This window comes from Saccoglossus kowalevskii, chromosome 18 (assembly GCF_978046115.1).
Source record: "Saccoglossus kowalevskii chromosome 18, keSacKowa6.1, whole genome shotgun sequence".
Classification (NCBI taxonomy): Eukaryota; Metazoa; Hemichordata; class Enteropneusta; family Harrimaniidae; genus Saccoglossus; species Saccoglossus kowalevskii.
Window position 1 is genome coordinate 30,401,457 of NC_140658.1, and position 19,776 is coordinate 30,421,232.

The following is a 19,776-nucleotide window of genomic DNA, read 5'->3' on the forward strand; positions in this document are numbered from 1 at the left end:
CTGAATAGAAACATTTGATGGTAAAATCAATCATTAGTTACAACTAGTTAAAATACTTTTCAATTTAGTTATTACTCTCACCTCTCTTGGGGATCAACAATACTTGACAATTCTTGTTCTTTAGCATTTACTTTAATCTCTTGGTTTTCTGACTCACAGACAGAAGTGGTATTGATGACACTTGATGGTTGTGATGTAATCGGAGGTGGTCCACATATGGCCGACTGTGTCTTTACAAAACTAGTGAATGTTAGACAGCCAGCTGTTGGTGTAACAGGACTCATACTATTGGTTGAGTTATATCCGCTGGATTGTTTCCATGCAATGTCGTCAATAGCGCTATAACCATCATCATGATACACACTTTTTAGAGAGTAATTTCTCGATGTTGGGCTATTTTCGTCTAAAACAGTGGAAGCTTTCATGGTGTCTATGTGTTCTGATTCAGTTTCTATGGTAGCAGGGCTGAGATCATTTTCGACAGCAATATTCATCCCAGATTCAGAAACAATATTCTTGCTGACATTTTCAGAAGCAGATTCAGAAACCCCATGCATGTTGACATTTTCAGTACCTGAATCGAAAATACTGTTCTTGTTGACATTTTCAGTACCAGATTCAGAAACACTAATTTTCTCATCAATACTTGTAGTTTCCACTCCAGTGGAAGCACCGTTCTTGTCATCTAAAGTGGTGCTATTTTCAAATTTTGGCAATGTAAAAACTTTGATGGTAGTTTTTGTAGAATTCACAGACCCATTATTGGTGGATTCACTTGTGACATCACCAACCACTAAAGAAGTATTGCTGTTTTCCATAATTTGTGCTAAGGATGATGAAGTAACTATTTGGTCGTTCACTTTTTCAGTGAGAACAGCCCCTTCTACAGTTTTTACACAACTGTTCACAATGGGACCAAGCTGTGAACACTCACTAGTCCTCTTTGAATCGTCATTTAGTGCAGGAGAATTTTTTACTTCATCATCTTTTGTCTCCTTGGTAACTGCATCCACAGAGACTTTTACATCTTCAGGCTTCACTCCAAAATTTACTGTACTACCTGTAGAGGGCACAATATCCTTGACTTCAAGAGTAGACCCATCAATACTACGAATGTCGACAGCTGAATCAGTACTATCCGTAGCACCGCTTGCTTTTCTGTCACCAGCGGTAGTTGAATCGGCATTTGTTATCAAGTTATTCACTTCTTCCTGTACCTTCCTCCTTTCACTGACCGTTCTTAAAACTCCTATATCAAGCGAACGTTGCCGTAAATGACATAAAGTTGGGTTCTTACCCAGACTCTTGGACACATCCAAACTCTGTTCATTGTCTGATTCCTTGGTATGAGAAATCTCCGCATCTGAGTGAGAAATCTTGTACAATTGTTGATTCTGTAAATGTCGTTGTTGCTTTAGTTCCTGCAGTGACAAGCGTTTGTTTGCAGATAAATCCGATATTAATAGTGTTGGGAGAGAAACAGAACTAGCTGAAGTCCTGACAAATGCATGTCTTGTTGAATCTCTCTCTAAATCCGCTTCAAATTCTGCGAGGGTACCACCATCCATATTGTATTGTTTATATCCAAGTAATACTACCTGGTCTGTGTCCGATCTTGCGGATGATGGCCGCCGAAATGATTCCGGCTTCATATTTTTAATAAAGCTTTTCCCCCCAAATTTTGGTTTCGATCTAGTCTCTGATAGAGTTTTCTGAAGTTTCGAGGGATCTGCTGTAGATTCTGGAAGTTTTGGTTTGTTCTTATTGTCTGAACCATCCTTTCCACTTTTAGATTGCGCCTTTACCTCCTTTACCGTGGCAGCTATCTGATCAAGGTCAACGGGAGAAACTGAAAAAAAAAAAAAAAAATCATCATTTATTTTACTGTTAACATCATGAGTGTAAACCAACAGTCAATGCACAAGGGGGTCTACAAAAGTGGCATAAAAAGGCGGCATTAAATTTGCAAAAGGATTAAGGTAGAGATGCAGTTTACCTGACAGCTATTTTAATTAGTTAATTAGGAAACCAAGATGATATTTTCGGAAAGCTTATTGTATGAATTTTAAAATTGTGTTAGTATTTTTTTTTATGGTCACTGTAGTTTGAAATATGCACAAAAATGTGCTTTTTTTGGTCAAAAGTGATTTAAAGAAAATTAGCTCCTAAACAATGCTTCTGTTTCCTGTCAAAATTGGTTTATGGGTACATCTGTTTGCTATGAAGAAAGTGCCATCTTGAAAACTGTCTACCAGTTGTCAATTTTGCAGGGCAGCAGACCAAATTTCACTACTTCAAGTTTATGCATAAATTAACACCCAGGCTAGTTGTCTGTACGATTGTTGTAACACTGTTCAACAAAAACAATGCCCCAACGGCGTTTTGAAGATAAACACATTGTCAATCATTTGTGAAAATTTCAAAACAAAAGGTCAAAGCGTCTAGGAGCTATTTTGTTTTAAAATTCTGGGATGTGCTCTAATAAGAAGCTGAGACAATTGCTAATTTGCATAACAATTCACTCAGTAAGAAGTTTGCTAATGCTCATAATTAAAATGGCTGATACAGTTTCAAGTTTAAATGTATTATCGTTTTGTTAAAAGTAAAATATAGTGCATAATATGGAGATCCCGTCATTTCTTTTTTTCACCATGTTTTTTTTCTTTTATTTATGTACAGCCTTGCTAAATCTTGCTAAGCATTCAAAAGAGAGAATGTTTGCACCTTTTATCTATGTTTCAAAATCGTTTTTTGAGTATGTTCCACTATTCACAATTCTACAAAATTTTAACAGTCTAGCAAAGACTGTTCGGACAATAAAAAGAAAAAAAAAATATCACTCCCAAGTGCCCACGAACCTGCATCTTTACCTTAATACAATGTATAAGTACATGGTATATTCAATAATGGTAGCCATTGTTTTATCTTCACCTACAAATGCCCTATTTATTAAAGGAAACATCAAGCCAAACAACATATTGACCCCTCAAGAAAAAGCTTCACAAATGTAGGAGAATGCAATTTACAGTTTTTTTATATCACTTTTCATTCTCTAGATATTCAACTTTTGATCAGTATTATGGAGTTAGCCATCTTGATTCTCAAGCAAAGGATTGTGGGTAAAGTATGACATCATAGATTCTGTTGTCAGAAATTAAAAAAATGATTTCATGTGTGCCCTCCTACAGGGTTAACAGCAATAATGATCCACTATCCATAGAAGTATTAACAGTTTATACCTCCATGCACTATCTAAAGAAGCTTACTTCCTTGCAGTGTAAGGATCTGATCATGGTATTTTCAGTACCTTGGTTGTAACTCACTGACTGAAGGTATTTCTCTTCAAAAATAACCGGTATTGTATTTATATCTCCATCACTTTCAACGCATTCAATCTGCATAGAGGGGAGTAAATGGAAGTACTGGCTGGATTTCACGGCCTGGGCTATATAAGAATGGCCTTGAGCACTGAAAGATACAAAACATTAACATGTTAATACAGTGTCTGACATAACAAAATACCTTTAAATTGACTGCATAATCTTTAAATGTCTTTCCACCATGACATACTTTCTGTTTTATAAAGTGAGACAATACAACAATGATTGTTTAACCTTTTCACCACTTTCTTGCCCAAAATTTTTCTGCACTTTTTTCTTATATTTTTTCAATATTTCTGGAAATGAACCCTAATTTTGGAGTCAACAGACAAAATTTAAATCAATTTTCAGTTTTTACTCAAAAATGTTTGACTATTTTTGTCCCGATCTTCTGCAGGAAAGTGCAGACTATTAACAGGGCTATTTTGTGAATTTGGAACTGGTGTCAAAATGGTTATAACTTACCTCATATCTCTACAACACAAACTCATACAAAATCCTCACAAATCTCAGAATAAATTTATCATCATAGAAAACCATTATAAGTAAAGCAGCATTGCAATAAGTTTGTACAATAACCACACATTTTTTTAATATTCTGAAGTATGTTATCACATTTGAATGAATAAAGGATGAACTTGATGTCAAAACATGATAAATAATATCATATTAATATTTATGTGTAACATGACAATCAGTTTACCAGTACAGCCAGGCACCTTAGCAACAGTAAAATGCACAATGGGAGTGAATAGTTGAAATATATAATGACTTTACAGTACCCATAATCAAAATGGTATTAGTATTAATGAATGTGGGAGAACTAACTTGAAAATCAGTTACACTATTTCCCTTCCATCAATTATATACATGAAATATGTCTTCCAATTTAAGCAAGATTGCTGTATTTATAGAAAATAAATAAAGAGATAAAAATCTTTGTCAATCTGATATTTCAGTGCAACCATTTTAAAATGTTTACCTCAAATGAAAGTTAGTTTTGTACCAAATAGACATAATTTGACACTGACTGTTACTATAGAGGCACACATAAAATAAAAACTATTATAATTGTATATTAGATCATCAAAACATGAGTTAGTTTAAAACACATTCTTAAAGTAGAGTATGGCATAATAGAAACAAGTCAATGTGTAAGATTAAGAATTGTTTAATCCATGAATTGACAATTTGGTAATTTTGAATAAAATTAGAAATTTCGCTACTTTCTAGGATTTTTTGGAGGAAAAGTCACAGATGTGCAACATCAAATCACTTTTGGAGATAGAAAAAGTTTGACAAAATTGAAAAAAACAGACACCAAAAACTATGAGGACTCTGTGAGAGAAATGATACTGACAATATTATACTGTTCAACAACAGTTCCCACAGAACGACAACAATTTGCATACTTGGCTGAGAGTGATCTACAACTTGTGTGAAATGAGGAATTAGGTGACAGAATGATATATTCCCATGGAAACGATGACACCATCACAGATCACCAACTCATTTTAATGTAGAATTTTACCTGGCATCTGCCTTTGACACTTTGTCTCCACTGGAGCTGAAGAAAATATCACAAAACAAAAGTCCAATAAATAGTTTTAACTAAATATTAATCAAGAGTTGTAGCTTATGTGAATTTATTATTTAGTTCAAAATAATTATTGAAATTAAAGAAATGCAAAAAATTGCACCAAAATAATCCAAGGGTCAGTTTGCTTACAATAAAAAAACAGTTTAATTATATTTATAACAGACACTAATCTTAAAATCTACTTTAATAACAAAATTTATATATAGGACATATGGCAGAGCTTTGAATGGTACATTAGCCGTATGACCGTAGACAACCGTATCCAGTGAATACAGGTTTTATAATATACCTTATAGGGTCCATTAAATTGTTTTGAATTACTTTTATCTCAGTTATTTTTTACTATTTATTCAAATGTTCAGAGTGTGAATTAATTGATATTTGTGTGCCTCATGCTACAACACCAACAAGGTGTGCAAGCTTGAATACTCATCAGGTTTCCCATAGAGTTACAAAGTTGGGCAATACGATGATAGTTTGATCAGTCCAGTATCATGGCTCTAAAACAGCATGGCTTGGATCAGGAACTAATAATAAGTACATTTTGTACTCTTCTTAAAACTGATCTTCTTCACTATTTGAAATCAACATCAATTTTAAAATATGACAACACTTTTTTATCATAGGAACCAGTCGTAATTGCTCAAAAATCTACCAGTGACAAATTTTTGGTGAAAAAAATAATTTGGTGAAAATCTTTTTTTATCTGTATTTTGCGAAAAACAACATAAAATAACTGTAGAAGTCAAAGAAATCTGGGGATATGATTTAACATTATCCAAATACCTTTAAGATTCCTGATAAATAACTGTACAAAAAACCAATACAGAAAGTAGAATCTTAGAAGCTATGATTTGAACACTTACTTGAACTCATGAAATGCCATCGCCATTTCTCTTGGGTTGTCAATCGTAAAAAACGCTTCAGAAAATCTCTGGATCTGGAAATAGTTGAATCAGAAAGTAACAGTCAGCTTGGTTTTTGATAATTTCAGACCAAATAAACATACTTTCTTTCTGGCTACATTTCATACTCATAATTTTGGAAACAATATGCAAAAAAAAAGTTAAGTTGGTTTTAATTTGTAAAATTTAGCATTCACAGAAAATAAAAAGACATTTTAATAATTAAAAGTAACCTCATTTACACTCAAGATAACCAGTGTATTTCTAACAGGACTTATTTCACAGAGATCAAGTCAAAATGGAATTCCAAATTCCTAGAGTCACCTTGCAGAATGTTGGTAATTTTTTTTTGCATTTAGTTTTCTCAAAGATTATAAGTAGCTACAATCATGAGAGCAATTAAAGACGTTTGAACAGAATTTTATGATGTCAGAAAAAAAAATGAAAGAAATAGGTTATCTGAAATTGTCTCCCATGATGCATTGCATGCAAAATACCAAGCCCAATAGTGTAAAATTTAAATTAAGCTTCAAATACCTTAAGACAAAAAAAATGAGTCTAGTCCATATTTACCCTAGTCCTGTGGTGTTCCTCCATAAGATTTATTATAACATAGTGGTTTTCTCCCATTACATCTAAATATTTTTTCCATATAATACACATCTCAGCTGAGAGCTTTGCAAGGTCTCTGTTTACTGTTTCTACAACTTCATCAAGAGAGGTGAGATTCTGGCAAAAAAGAAGTAGATACACTATAAGTTGTGTCAAACACTGAAGTATATCCACTATTCAACACACACAGAAACAATGTACAATAAACTTTTAAAAACAACAGTATCTGCTTACTGTAGTATACACATGTATATTAACTATTATCCAGTCAGCCCCATGTACTTTTACATTGACTTCACCAGATAAGCATTAAAGGAGATAAAGAAATCACTATAGCTACGCAGATGACCATAGTAGATCCCAGTATTAAATGTCAAGACTACTTCCTCATTATGATTGTCTTTGATCAATGTGTGGTTAGTACCTAGGTGTGTAAAAAGTATGTTTCATTTATTACTGAGATAGCATTGCAGTGGAGTTACAATTAGTGGCAGCACATGGCGGTCATCATTTGATGGCAGCACATAGCAGCCAACATTTGGTGGCAGCACATGGCAGCACATGGCAGCCAACATTCGGTGGCAGCACATGTCAGCACATGGCAGCCAACATTCGGTGGCAGCACATGGCAGCCAACATTTGATGGCAGCATGTGGCAGTCATCATTTGGTGGCAGCACGTGGTAGCCAACATTTGGTGGCAGCACATGGTGGCCAACATTTGATGGCAGCACATGGCGGTCATTATTTGATGGCAGCACATGGCAGCCAACATTTGGTGGCAGCACATGGCGGCCAACATTTGATGGCAGCACATGACGGTCACTATTTGGTGGCAGCACATGGCGGTCATCATTTGATGGCAGCACATAGCAGCCAACATTTGGTGGCAGCACATGGCAGCCAACATTTGGTGGCAGCACATGGCAGCCAACATTCGGTGGCAGCACATGGCAGCCAACATTTGGTGGCAGCACGTGGCAGCCAACATTTGATGGCAGCATGTGGCAGTCATCATTTGGTGGCAGCACGTGGTAGCCAACATTTGGTGGCAGCACATGGCGGCCAACATTTGATGGCAGCACATGGCGGTCACTATTTGATGGCAGCACATGGCAGCCAACATTCGGTGGCAGCACATGGCAACCAACATTTGGTGGCAGCACATGGCAGCCAACATTTGATGGCAGCATGTGGCAGTGATCATTTGGTGGCAGCACGTGGCAGCCAACATTTGGTGGCAGCACGTGGCAGCCAACATTTGATGGCAGCACATGGCAGCCAACATTTGATAGCAGCACATGCTAGCCAACATTCGGTGGCAGCACATGGCAGCCAACATTTAGTGGCAGCACATGGCAGCCAACATTTCATGGCAGCACATGGCAGCCAACATTTGGTGGCAGCACATGGCAGCCAACATTTGGTGGCAGCACATGGCAGCCAACATTTGATGACAGCATGTGGCAGTCATCATTTGGTGGCAGCACGTGGCAGCCAACATTTGATGGCAGCACATAGCAGCCAACATTTGATGGCAGCACATGGCAGCCAACATTTGGTGGCAGCACATGGCGGCCAACATTTGATGGCAGCATGTGGCAGTCATCATTTGATGGCAGCACATGGCAGTCACTATTTGGTGGCAGTACATGGCGGTCACTATTTGGTGGCAGCACATGGCAGTCACTATTTGGTGGCCGCACATGGCAGTCACTATTTGATGGCAGCACATGACGGTCATTATTTGGTGGCAGCACATGGCGGTCACTATTTGGTGGCGGCACATGGCGGTCACTATTTGGTGGCAGTACATGGCAGTCACTATTTGGTGGCAGCACATGGCAGTCACTATTTGGTGGCAGCACATGGCGGTCACTATTTGGTGGCAGCACATGGCAGTCACTATTTGGTGGCAGCACATGGCAGTCACTATTTGGTGGCATCACATGACAACCAACATTTGGTGGCAGCACATGGCAGCCAACATTTGATAGCAGCACATGGCAGCCAACATTTAGTGGCAGCACATGGCGGCCAACATTTGATGGCAGCATGTGGCAGTCATCATTTGATGGCAGCACATGGCAGCCAACATTTGATGGCAGCACATGGCAGCCAACATTTGATGGCAGCACATGGCGGACACTATTTGGTGGCAGTACATGGTGGTCACTATTTGGTGGCAGCACATGGCAGTCACTATTTGGTGGCCGCACATGGCAGTCACTATTTGATGGCAGCACATGACGGTCATTATTTGACGGCAGCACATGGCGGTCACTATTTGGTGGCGGCACATGGCGGTCACTATTTGGTGGCAGTACATGGCAGTCACTATTTGGTGGCAGCACATGGCAGTCACTATTTGGTGGCAGCACATGGCGGTCACTATTTGGTGGCAGCACATGGCAGTCACTATTTGGTGGCAGCACATGGCAGTCACTATTTGGTGGCATCACATGACAACCAACATTTGGTGGCAGCACATGGCAGCCAACATTTGATAGCAGCACATGGCAGCCAACATTTAGTGGCAGCACATGGCGGCCAACATTTGATGGCAGCATGTGGCAGTCATCATTTGATGGCAGCACATGGCAGCCAACATATGGTGGCATCACATGGCAGCCAACATTTAGTGGCAGCACATGGCGGCCAACATTTGATGGCAGCACATGGCAGCCAACATTTGATGGCAGCACATGGCAGCCAACATTTGATGGCAGCACATGGCAGCCAACATTTGGTGGCAGCACATGGCAGCCAACATTTGGTGGCAGCATGTGGCAGTCACTATTTGGTGGCAGCACGTGGAGGTCATCATTTGGTGGCAGCATGTGGAGGTCATCATTTGGTGGCGGCATGTGGAGGTCATCATTTGGTGGCGACACATGACAGTCACTATTTGGTGGCATCACATGACAGCCAACATTTCGTGGCACATAGAGCTATTCCTCAGTTACATTGAGTGTTCTTTTACCTGCACTGAGAGTAACATGAGCAACAGTGTCCCTTACGAGTGGACACCATATTCCCAGTACAAACACCACAAGCAAGGCATGTGGGCAGTATGTGTTCCTGAGTAAAAAGACGCCCACACGATTCAAAATCGCAATCTCCATGATCTTGGCAAACAAGCTAACAAATAAACCACATATCACTAAAAATCTACCACTAGAGGGCGGAGTCAACCAAGTACATGTATAAAGGTAACAAATACAATATCTCAGAATACAACATAATATCTTACCTGTACGTGATTACATATACTATCTAATTTGTCATTATAATCTATTTCATCTATAGAATAATAATAATAAAAAAAAAAAAGTATTACATGAATATCACTACTGGCAAAAGTGGTAGATGGGCACAAGAAAATCTCAGTCTCTCAGAATTATTCTCAATACATTAATGTCGTTTCATTGGCCCTTTTCACTTACTGAGCAAATCATCAAAAACAAAATCCATTAGAAATACTTATGAATGAATATAAAGTACATTACATACATCAATCCTAATTACAGTATTTAGCTGAGCTAACAGAAAAATGAAACTTGTCTAAGTTGAACACCAAACATTCAGAAAATTGTTCTGTTCATTGAATTGGATGATAGTTTTAAAGATCTACTGATCAAGTCAACTACATGTACTTTAATGATCTACTGATCAAGTCAACTACATGTACTTTCGAACATAAAAAAACAACTGCTTCAGCATATGAGTGAAACATTGCAATTGTTTTATACCAGCAATTAGTACATGTACATGTATAATATGTGACAATAATGTATTTATGTGAGTATGTACAGATGCTAAAAAAGTATTAGTTATTCACGAAGTTTTAACTTCGCTATTTGTTGCTGCTAAGCAAGTCAAATTACAATAGCACTCATTCTTTAACTGAAAAATTTTGAATTTAAAACACATTGAATTTGTACCGGTAAATATCAGTAAAAATTTATGCTATTACTGTAACCTAGATACACAGAATCAAACATTTTATTATGTGATTAGCAAATGTAATAGTTGAACGACATCATTTACCTAAAGATACCCTCATAGAACGAGGCAGGCACGTTAACATCTCAATATAATTCTTGTAAATGCCTTCATGCGCCGACAGTAAAATATTACAGATGTATCGATGCATTTGTGTGGCTTGAATGATTTTCTCTATGGGTACGGCATATCTGGAACTCTGCACAAGAAAGATATGAAACCAGAAATTGAAACATAGCTAGCCAGAAAAAGCAAGATAGATATACTATTAAAATGTGGTATCCAAATCTGAACTGAAAAGCGCCCTCATGATTGGATTTGCACTATTTATTGGGCAATTTAAAATATCTCAATTTTAATTCAATCGACAAAACTAAACATACAACCAGACATAATACACAAAATCAACTTTGTAGCTTTGTTCGTTTATTTTTATTTTTAAAAAAGCAAGCATTTTATTTATTTATATTTAATACATCATTAATTCAAAGACCTTTCCAAATAGAAACAATTAGAAAATTAGAAAACATTTTCAAAAGAGTGTCAAGAACAACCATTTTTAAATGTAAAAAACATATTTTTATACTGTAGAACTGGAAATTTTCTCACAAAGCATTTTGGGGTAAGCAATTTTGCACAGCAATGTATCAGAAATGAAACTCTTTTTAAACAATAAGAACAGACTTTATTTTAATACATGGTTAGAACGATGGTTTAATAAAATACTAGTATAATCATAGACTCTATTGTACAATAAAAATATATTCCAGTGATCAAGAACTCTGGTATAAAATACATGCAATGTGAAATGCTTTCTACATCAACATTTTAGCATCAATCGTAGTTGCAATAATTTGCATACAATTTCGCTATTTGGAAATTAGAATTATTGTCAATACGATGATATAATGCGATTGTTCAATATGAAACATTGTTGTATTTCTAATTGCAATTACATGGTGTGCTACTGTACACAGCATTTTACAAATGACTTCAAATATCATCATGAATATTATTGTTATTAAAATGAATTTTTAGTACCAAATTAAATTTATTTATTTAAAATAAAAAATACTTGAGAAATAATGGCATTTTATGTTAACAACATCCATCCTAAATCATACCATAGTGAGCTGATGAGTAAAGACAGTGCCCCCAAAATTTGTTATAATAAAAAATGCAGGTTCTATAGTACATGTATATAGCCCCATAATGATAGATGGCAATGAGTTCACACTATCATAGAGGATACTTTAGATCACTGTTCAAGCCACATGAACACAAGAATTGAATGACTTTACTGTAATTGTATAGCTCATTATTTTAATGACAGGAAGCTGTCATAAAAAAAATAAAATTATTTTACATCGTTGACTGCAATGACTAGTTATCAATCAAATGAACCATTCATACAAATGTATGTTGTACATTATGTATTAACTTCATAAAATAACATAAGCTAGCTAGCTATTATTGGTAAAATGAGGTCTACGCTCAAGACTACATGTATATAATGTGATCTCTACACAAAATTCCTGAATTCCTTTTTATATTTCTCCCTGTGATGATCTATTTATACAGTTTGTAGACAACTAAAATAAACCATTAACATAACAATAGCCACCTGCTTGACAATTCTAAAGTCCTTTATTTAAATTTGACAAGTAGAGAACCTGACACATCAATATATTACCTAGTTTTTGTTTTGTGAATATTTTTAACTGTCATAAATAACTAGAATTTTCACCACTAATTTTCCCTGAGCCAGGAAAATTATGTTTTCTCAAAACAGAAAATTAATTCATTAGTTATCAAATTTAAGATATGTAATTTTGTTTCTAGTAATATACATTGTAGTTGGAACATAAAAATGTCAGAAATATACATGATGTGCATAAGGGACCATAATGTCTAATGTAAATGTATGTACAAAATCCATCAATAAATGACCAGGTCCGGTTTTGAAATGCCAGAAATGCTTGATTTTTGATGATTTTTTAGCACAAAAATGGCTACTATTCAACCATTTTGAATTGGATCATCAAACCAATATCTGTAAATCTATGACATGATATATAATGAATATATAAAATTTGAACATGATCAGTCAAAGCATGTCAGAAATTAAAACATTATAAAATTCCTTAAAACAAAATGGCCACCAGTAGGTAATTTTGAATCCAATCTGCAAAACAAAATGATGTGCCATAGTGTTCATTGTATGTACCAAGTTTGATCAAAATCCATTTGTAAACAGCCAAGAAATGCTTGATTTTGATGATTTTTTTAGCACAAAAATGGCCATTGTTCTGCCATGTTGAATCAGATCATGCAGATTGATGTGCATATGTATAATATTAAGCATGATGTATGTGTGTAGTTTGAATGCAATTGGTCCAGGCATGTATAAGATATAAGTCTGCACACACACAAACAAACATACACAAGAATACACACACAGACGCACACACAGAGGTCAATCCATAAGTTCTTGTTTACGAACGATGTCCGAACTGGCACTATAATATTACACATACAAACATATGGCAGTTTGACAACTGTCAATTTTACACCATTACTCAAGCAAGCTATTTATAGCAACTGTCAAACTATAACTGGTATCTGATAATACCAACAAAATGACGTGTACACATGTACCATTATCCTTCGTAATGCACCACCAACAAACAATTACATTTAGCAGTGAGGGAATTGTTACAAATTAAAATAATATGAGTGGTTTAAATATTAGTTAGGATGATAGGGTTAGAGTTTAGGATACAATATAATACTTTTATACTGTCATTAATTGGGTAATTGTTATTGTAGTGCACTTCACTATAATTGTTTTTATCAACAAAACATGATTCCTACATGATATCTACTACTGTAAAATACTTTATTTTCACTGGAATTTATTTTCGCTGAAAAGACTTTTTAGGTGTGTTACTGATTTTTGGCGAGTTGAATGTAAAAGATAGGAAAAAAGGTATATTCGCTGGATTTTATTTTCACTGAATCATTCCCTCAGCGAAAATAGCGAAAATTAATTCCAAGTATATTTGAATTTAAATTGTGAACATGATGTGTGTGTTCAACTTTTTAATGTAATCAGACCAGGCATGTCTGCATGAGATATGCATGCACCGATGTAAGTCAGTTTGAGGCCCAATATAACTGCATGAAGGCACTGTTTGGCATCAAGTCACATGACATACACATACATGTACATGGGTAAGAAGACTATGTGTTAACATACCCCGCTAGGTTGAGGTAGCTGTCTGATTGGACAACCGAATAATATGGCTTCTAAATTAGACGATGGCATTCTGGCACTGTTGGAAGTTGATAATTTCTGGAACCATCCAGACTTGACAGGTTTGGAAAAACTACAAAAAATTTTCAATTGAATTAGACATATTAATCATATTAATAAGAAGAAATTGACTATAGAGGTCAACATTTTTAAACAGGAAATTAATCACCTTGGCCAATAAATGCCCATATGTAGTTCAACAAGTGACCCAAAAGTTGAAATAGCTCCACTGTCCTAGAAGAACATTGTGGCAGTCAAGTCGGGTAATGCACACCCATAAGAAAAATTGGGGTTAACACACACAAAGTACTTTAGTTCTGGCTGTTGAGAACATGTCAACTTAACTTCATCAGCAGAAGTTGGCAGAAGAATTCGAAAATATCATTTCATATATAATTGAAGATATTGTCACTAAATGAACAAATCTGACGGAGGTCCACTTAAGGTACCTACATACCAAGTGTCAAAGCAATTGAGTTGGTAGTTTTTCAAGTAGAAGCCAAAAATGTAATTTTTGACAGACGACAGACAATTACTTATATGAACAGTTCCACTCTGTCATCTACAATGACAGTGAAGCTAATAAAACTAAATATTCATCTCTGCTTTAGTGACTACCATATTCTTTAAGAGATGTGCTTTCAATAGAGTAAATAAGATTATTTGCTTTTCTTTCATGACATGTGATAGTGTGTTAACCAATCAGCACAATGGTTTTAGAATTTACTAATTGATATGACTCTGGGCAGGAATCTCCAATATAAGGTGCATGTTGTAGTAGAAATATGGATGATACACAAACACTAGAATCCATGATTAGGACTAAATATGACAGCTCTAAAAGCGCCATTTTTTCCTAGTCACCATTGGCAACCAAATTCAAATTGTGGAAAATTTATTAGCCAAGTACAAAATTGTTGGTTGCCAGAATTGATTAAGTTTTACAAATACATAACAAACTAAACTAAGTACAAATATATATATCTATTCAATGAAAACCTATTCTATTAAACCAAAAGACTTTTGAAATTTGTTCCCACAACTATCTGCAGGGATATGCAGATGTGCAAATAGTTGAATTGAATTGTGGGTAGATATAAATTATGTTTTATGTTACAGAAAGTATTTGTCACCAGGCAGATTTGTTTTTAGACAGTGAGCTAGATATTTTATTCAATCACAATTCACTAAATTTAATCGCCATGGCAACCAAAATGGTCACAATCCACATGTAGAGGGCTATGTGACTTCATAAAGGTGTAAGCTTACCTGATTGATGGTTGATGTATTGCTAACAATGTTCCATGAATTGTAGCAGTGACTGCTGACAAGTGGAAATAGTCAAATAGTACTGGTACGTGGTGATGGAGACCTTTTTTGAGGTCAAAATGTAACTTCAGTGTTCTGCTACAGGCAAACTGTAGAGCCTGGGCATCAGTTGGTCTTGAAACAAACAAAAAAACAAATGTGTAATCAGAAACAGTAGAAAGGTCTTATTTTATTCATTATGGACAGGGTCGCAAAAGTCGTATCCAGTCCATAAATATTCATTATATACCGGTACATATACACGAGTTTCATATAGTGTTATGAGGGTGGGCAATATGAAGTATATGATAATGGTGTCTATTATACAAATACATGAGTTTCTTATAGTGTAACGAGGGTGGGCAATATGAAGTATATGATAATGGTGTCTATTATACAAATACATGAGTTTCTTATAGTGTTACGAGGGTGGGCAATATGAAGTATATGAAAATGGTGTCTATTATACAAATACATGAGTTTCATACATGTATAGTGTTACGAGGGTGGGCAATATGAAGTATATGATAATGGTGTCTATTACACAAATACATGAGTCTCTTATAGTGTTACGAGGGTGGGCAATATGAAGTATATGATAATGGTGTCTATTATACAAATACATGAGTTTCTTATAGTGTTACGAGGGTGGGCAATATGAAGTATATAATAATGGTGTCTATTATACAAATACATGAGTTTCATATAGTGTTACGAGGGTGGGCAATATGAAGTATATGATAATGGTGTCTATTATACAAATACATGAGTTTCTTATAGTGTTACGAGGGTGGGCAATATGAAGTATATGATAATGGTGTCTATTATACAAATACATGAGTTTCATACATGTATAGTGTTATGAGGGTGGGCAATATGAAGTTTATGATAATGGTGTCTATTATACAAATACACGAGTTTCTTATAGTGTTACGAGGGTGGGCAATATGAAGTATATAATAATGGTGTCTATTATACAAATACATGAGTTTCATATAGTGTTACGAGGGTGGGCAATATGAAGTATATGATAATGGTGTCTATTATACAAATACATGAGTTTCTTATAGTGTTACGAGGGTGGGCAATATGAAGTATATGATAATGGTGTCTATTATACAAATACATGAGTTTCATACATGTATAGTGTTATGAGGGTGGGCAATATGAAGTTTATGATAATGGTGTCTATTATACAAATACATGAGTTTCTTATAGTGTTACGAGGGTGGGCAATATGAAGTATATGATAATGGTGTCTATTATACAAATACATGAGTTTCTTATAGTGTTACGAGGGTGGGCAATATGAAGTATATGATAATGGTGTCTATTATACAAATACATGAGTTTCATACATGTACATGTATAGTGTTACGAGAGTGGGCAATATGAAGTTTATGATAATGGTGTCTATTATACAAATACATGAGTTTCTTATAGTGTTACGAGGGTGGGCAATATGAAGTATATGATAATGGTGTCTATTATACAAATACATGAGTTTCATACATGTATAGTGTAACGAGGGTGGGCAATATGAAGTATATGATAATGGTGTCTATTATACAAATACATGAGTTTCATATAGTGTTACGAGGGTAGGCAATATGAAGTATATGATAATGGTGTCTATTATACAAATACATGAGTTTCTTATAGTGTTACGAGGGTGGGCAATATGAAGTATATGATAATGGTGTATATTATACAAATACATGAGTTTCTTATAGTGTTACGAGGGTGGGCAATATGAAGTATATGATAATGGTGTCTATTATACAAATACATGAGTTTCATATAGTGTTACGAGGGTGGGCAATATGAAGTATATGATAATGGTGTCTATTATACAAATACATGAGTTTCATACATGTATAGTGTAACGAGGGTGGGCAATATGAAGTATATGATAATGGTGTCTATTATACAAATACATGAGTTTCATATAGTGTTACGAGGGTGGGCAATATGAAGTATATGATAATGGTGTCTATTATACAAACACATGAGTCTCTTATAGTGTTACGAGGGTGGGCAATGTGAAGTATATAATAATGGTGTCTATTATACAAATACATGAGTTTCTTATAGTGTTACGAGGGTGGGCAATATGAAGTATATGATAATGGTGTCTATTATACAAATACATGAGTTTCATACATGTATAGTGTTACGAGGGTAGGCAATATGAAGTATATGATAATGGTGTCTATTATACAAATACATGAGTTTCATATAGTGTTACGAGGGTGGGCAATATGAAGTATATGATAATGGTGTCTATTATACAAATACATGAGTTTCATATAGTGTTACGAGGGTGGGCAATATGAAGTATATGATAATGGTGTCTATTATACAAATACATGAGTTTCATATAGTGTTACGAGGGTGGGCAATATGAAGTATATGATAATGGTGTCTATTATACAAATACATGAGTTTCATACATGTATAGTGTTACGAGGGTGGGCAATATGAAGTATATGATAATGGTGTCTATTATACAAACACATGTATGATATGTTCTTTCCTTTTCACAATGTTGCAAAGTTGATTTTAAACACCACAACTGTACCATTCGATATGGGTATGTGCAACCTATACACAGAAATTCAACTGTGGTGCTAAAAAATTATTATTTAATAATGAAATATTTCTACAAATTTAAGGAAAAGTTTTAGGTGTACTTAATACAAACTGTTCAACAGTTTCAGAGAAGATGTTACCTACATCATGCAATCGACAGATGATAATGCATTGTGTACATGTATGTGACTTGCAATACTATAACAACTCACCCTATATCAGTATCTGAAAAGTATAACTCCAGAACCAGCTGGAAAGGTATGTCATTTATGCATTCCTCTATCTGTATGCAGAAAAAAAAAAACAATTAGAAAAGTAGCGTAAGGTGTACCTCACCTTTCTAATAAGACACACTCAGACTTTTTGACAAAGAGAGCTCAATTAAGAAAGTAGGCAATTAAATATTCTTTCATGTACAATATTTAGAGAAGTAGCCTGCAAGCGAGCCATCAAGGAAATATTGACAGAATTAACACGAGAGCTCAATATGTACCCCTATTCCTATTATAGTGTTCATACATGTACATGTACATGTATCCTAAATTGCCCATCCTTACCGGATTCTGTCGTAAATTCGCCCAGGGCCGTTAAACAGCAGTTCAGGTTTTTCAGGTTTAAAAAAAATAAAATGGGACCAGGAAACTGCCAAGGGCAATTTTTCTGCAGTTTTTTAAGGTGTTATTTTAATCCTTTCTGATGCCTACAAGTTTCGCCATAGTCATTGACGCCTATTCAAGAGTATTGATGTTTATTGCGACTAACGTGAATGGGTTAGCTTCGTTTGGACAATGAGCTGTTATCACTGTAAATAATGTTAAATTATTCTTCAAATGCTCAGTTTATCTTTTGAAAACAACTAATTTTTTTTTATTTAAAAACAAATCATGCCGCTTTCCCATTAAATAAGGGCCCACCAGCCATGAAACCACCCAGGGCGATTTTTCAGATGGGGGAATTTACGGCAGAATCCGGTACAACACAAATAGTACAGTCTGAGCATAAGCATTAGAAAGCTAAAAACTGGCTTGAATCTAGCTTAGTTTGTTTTCAAAATTGTCAAGTATCTAAATTGCACAAAGTAGTAATATAGGTAAGTACTACAAAGAATAAATTGAAATTATTGATGGCATTGATACATGTACTTGCTTTAACCAGACATGAAGTCAGTGTGTTCCCATATGGTAAAGGATTGTGGTCATCACAAATTTAACATGTTTTACACACATTGAGTACATACATGTACATGTAGCTTAGAGTCCCATATAAACAGAATGCGGTGTGATGACTGCTGCCCCTTTCATTAATTGATAACTATACAAATTAAATTCAGCAAATTAATTTAAAACTAGTACAAGAACATTCTCAATTGAAGATTTTTCTGGTCAAGTAAGGTTTATTGATATTAAGAACGGCAACTACTAAAAATGACATCTAATTAATATGCAAATAGCTATGCAGATTATTATAAAATAATATCACACAAACATCATACATAGAAATGGTTAATTAGTATGCAAATTGGCTAATTAATATGCATATATATTAAATATTTGTCTATACAAACAGCAAGTATGTACAAAATTTCAATCAATTTGAGTAAAGTGTTATAATGTACAAACATGCTAAACCAAATAATTATGCAAATTAGCTAATTAATATGCATATATATTAATTATTTGTCTATACAAACAGCAAGTATGTACAAAATTTCAATCCATTTGAGTAAAGTGTTATACATGTACAAACATGCTAAACCAAATAATTATGCAAATTAGCTAATTAATATGCATATATATTAATTATTTGTCTATACAAACAGCAAGTATGTACAAAATTTCAATCCATTTGAGTAAAGTGTTATACATGTACAAACATGCTAAACCAAATAATTATGCAAATTAGTTAATACGCACATATTAATTTAGAAGTTACACATCGATCTACACAAACAGCAAGTATGTACAAAATTTCAATCAATTTGAGTAAAGTGTTATACATGTACAAACATGCTAAACCAAATAATTATGCAAATTAGCTAATTAATATGCATATATATTAA

General features: G+C 34.9%; 1 protein-coding gene across 1 annotated transcript in view; it reads right to left on the reverse strand.

Annotated features, from left to right (window-relative positions):
* The window catches only part of LOC102807754 (protein FAM135A-like), an 83,872-nt gene that overhangs the window by 31,378 nt on the left and 32,718 nt on the right, over positions 1–19,776 (reverse strand). Inside the window, exons 4-12 of the mRNA XM_085492671.1 lie at positions 17,930–18,000; positions 15,087–15,260; positions 13,761–13,890; positions 10,547–10,700; positions 9,750–9,799; positions 6,459–6,614; positions 5,847–5,920; positions 3,308–3,468; positions 82–1,849 (exon numbers count right to left, since the gene is read on the reverse strand). Of these exons, the coding sequence (XP_085348797.1) occupies positions 82–1,849; positions 3,308–3,468; positions 5,847–5,920; positions 6,459–6,614; positions 9,750–9,799; positions 10,547–10,700; positions 13,761–13,890; positions 15,087–15,260; positions 17,930–18,000 (2,738 nt within the window). The remainder of the gene's footprint in view (positions 1–81; positions 1,850–3,307; positions 3,469–5,846; positions 5,921–6,458; positions 6,615–9,749; positions 9,800–10,546; positions 10,701–13,760; positions 13,891–15,086; positions 15,261–17,929; positions 18,001–19,776) is intronic.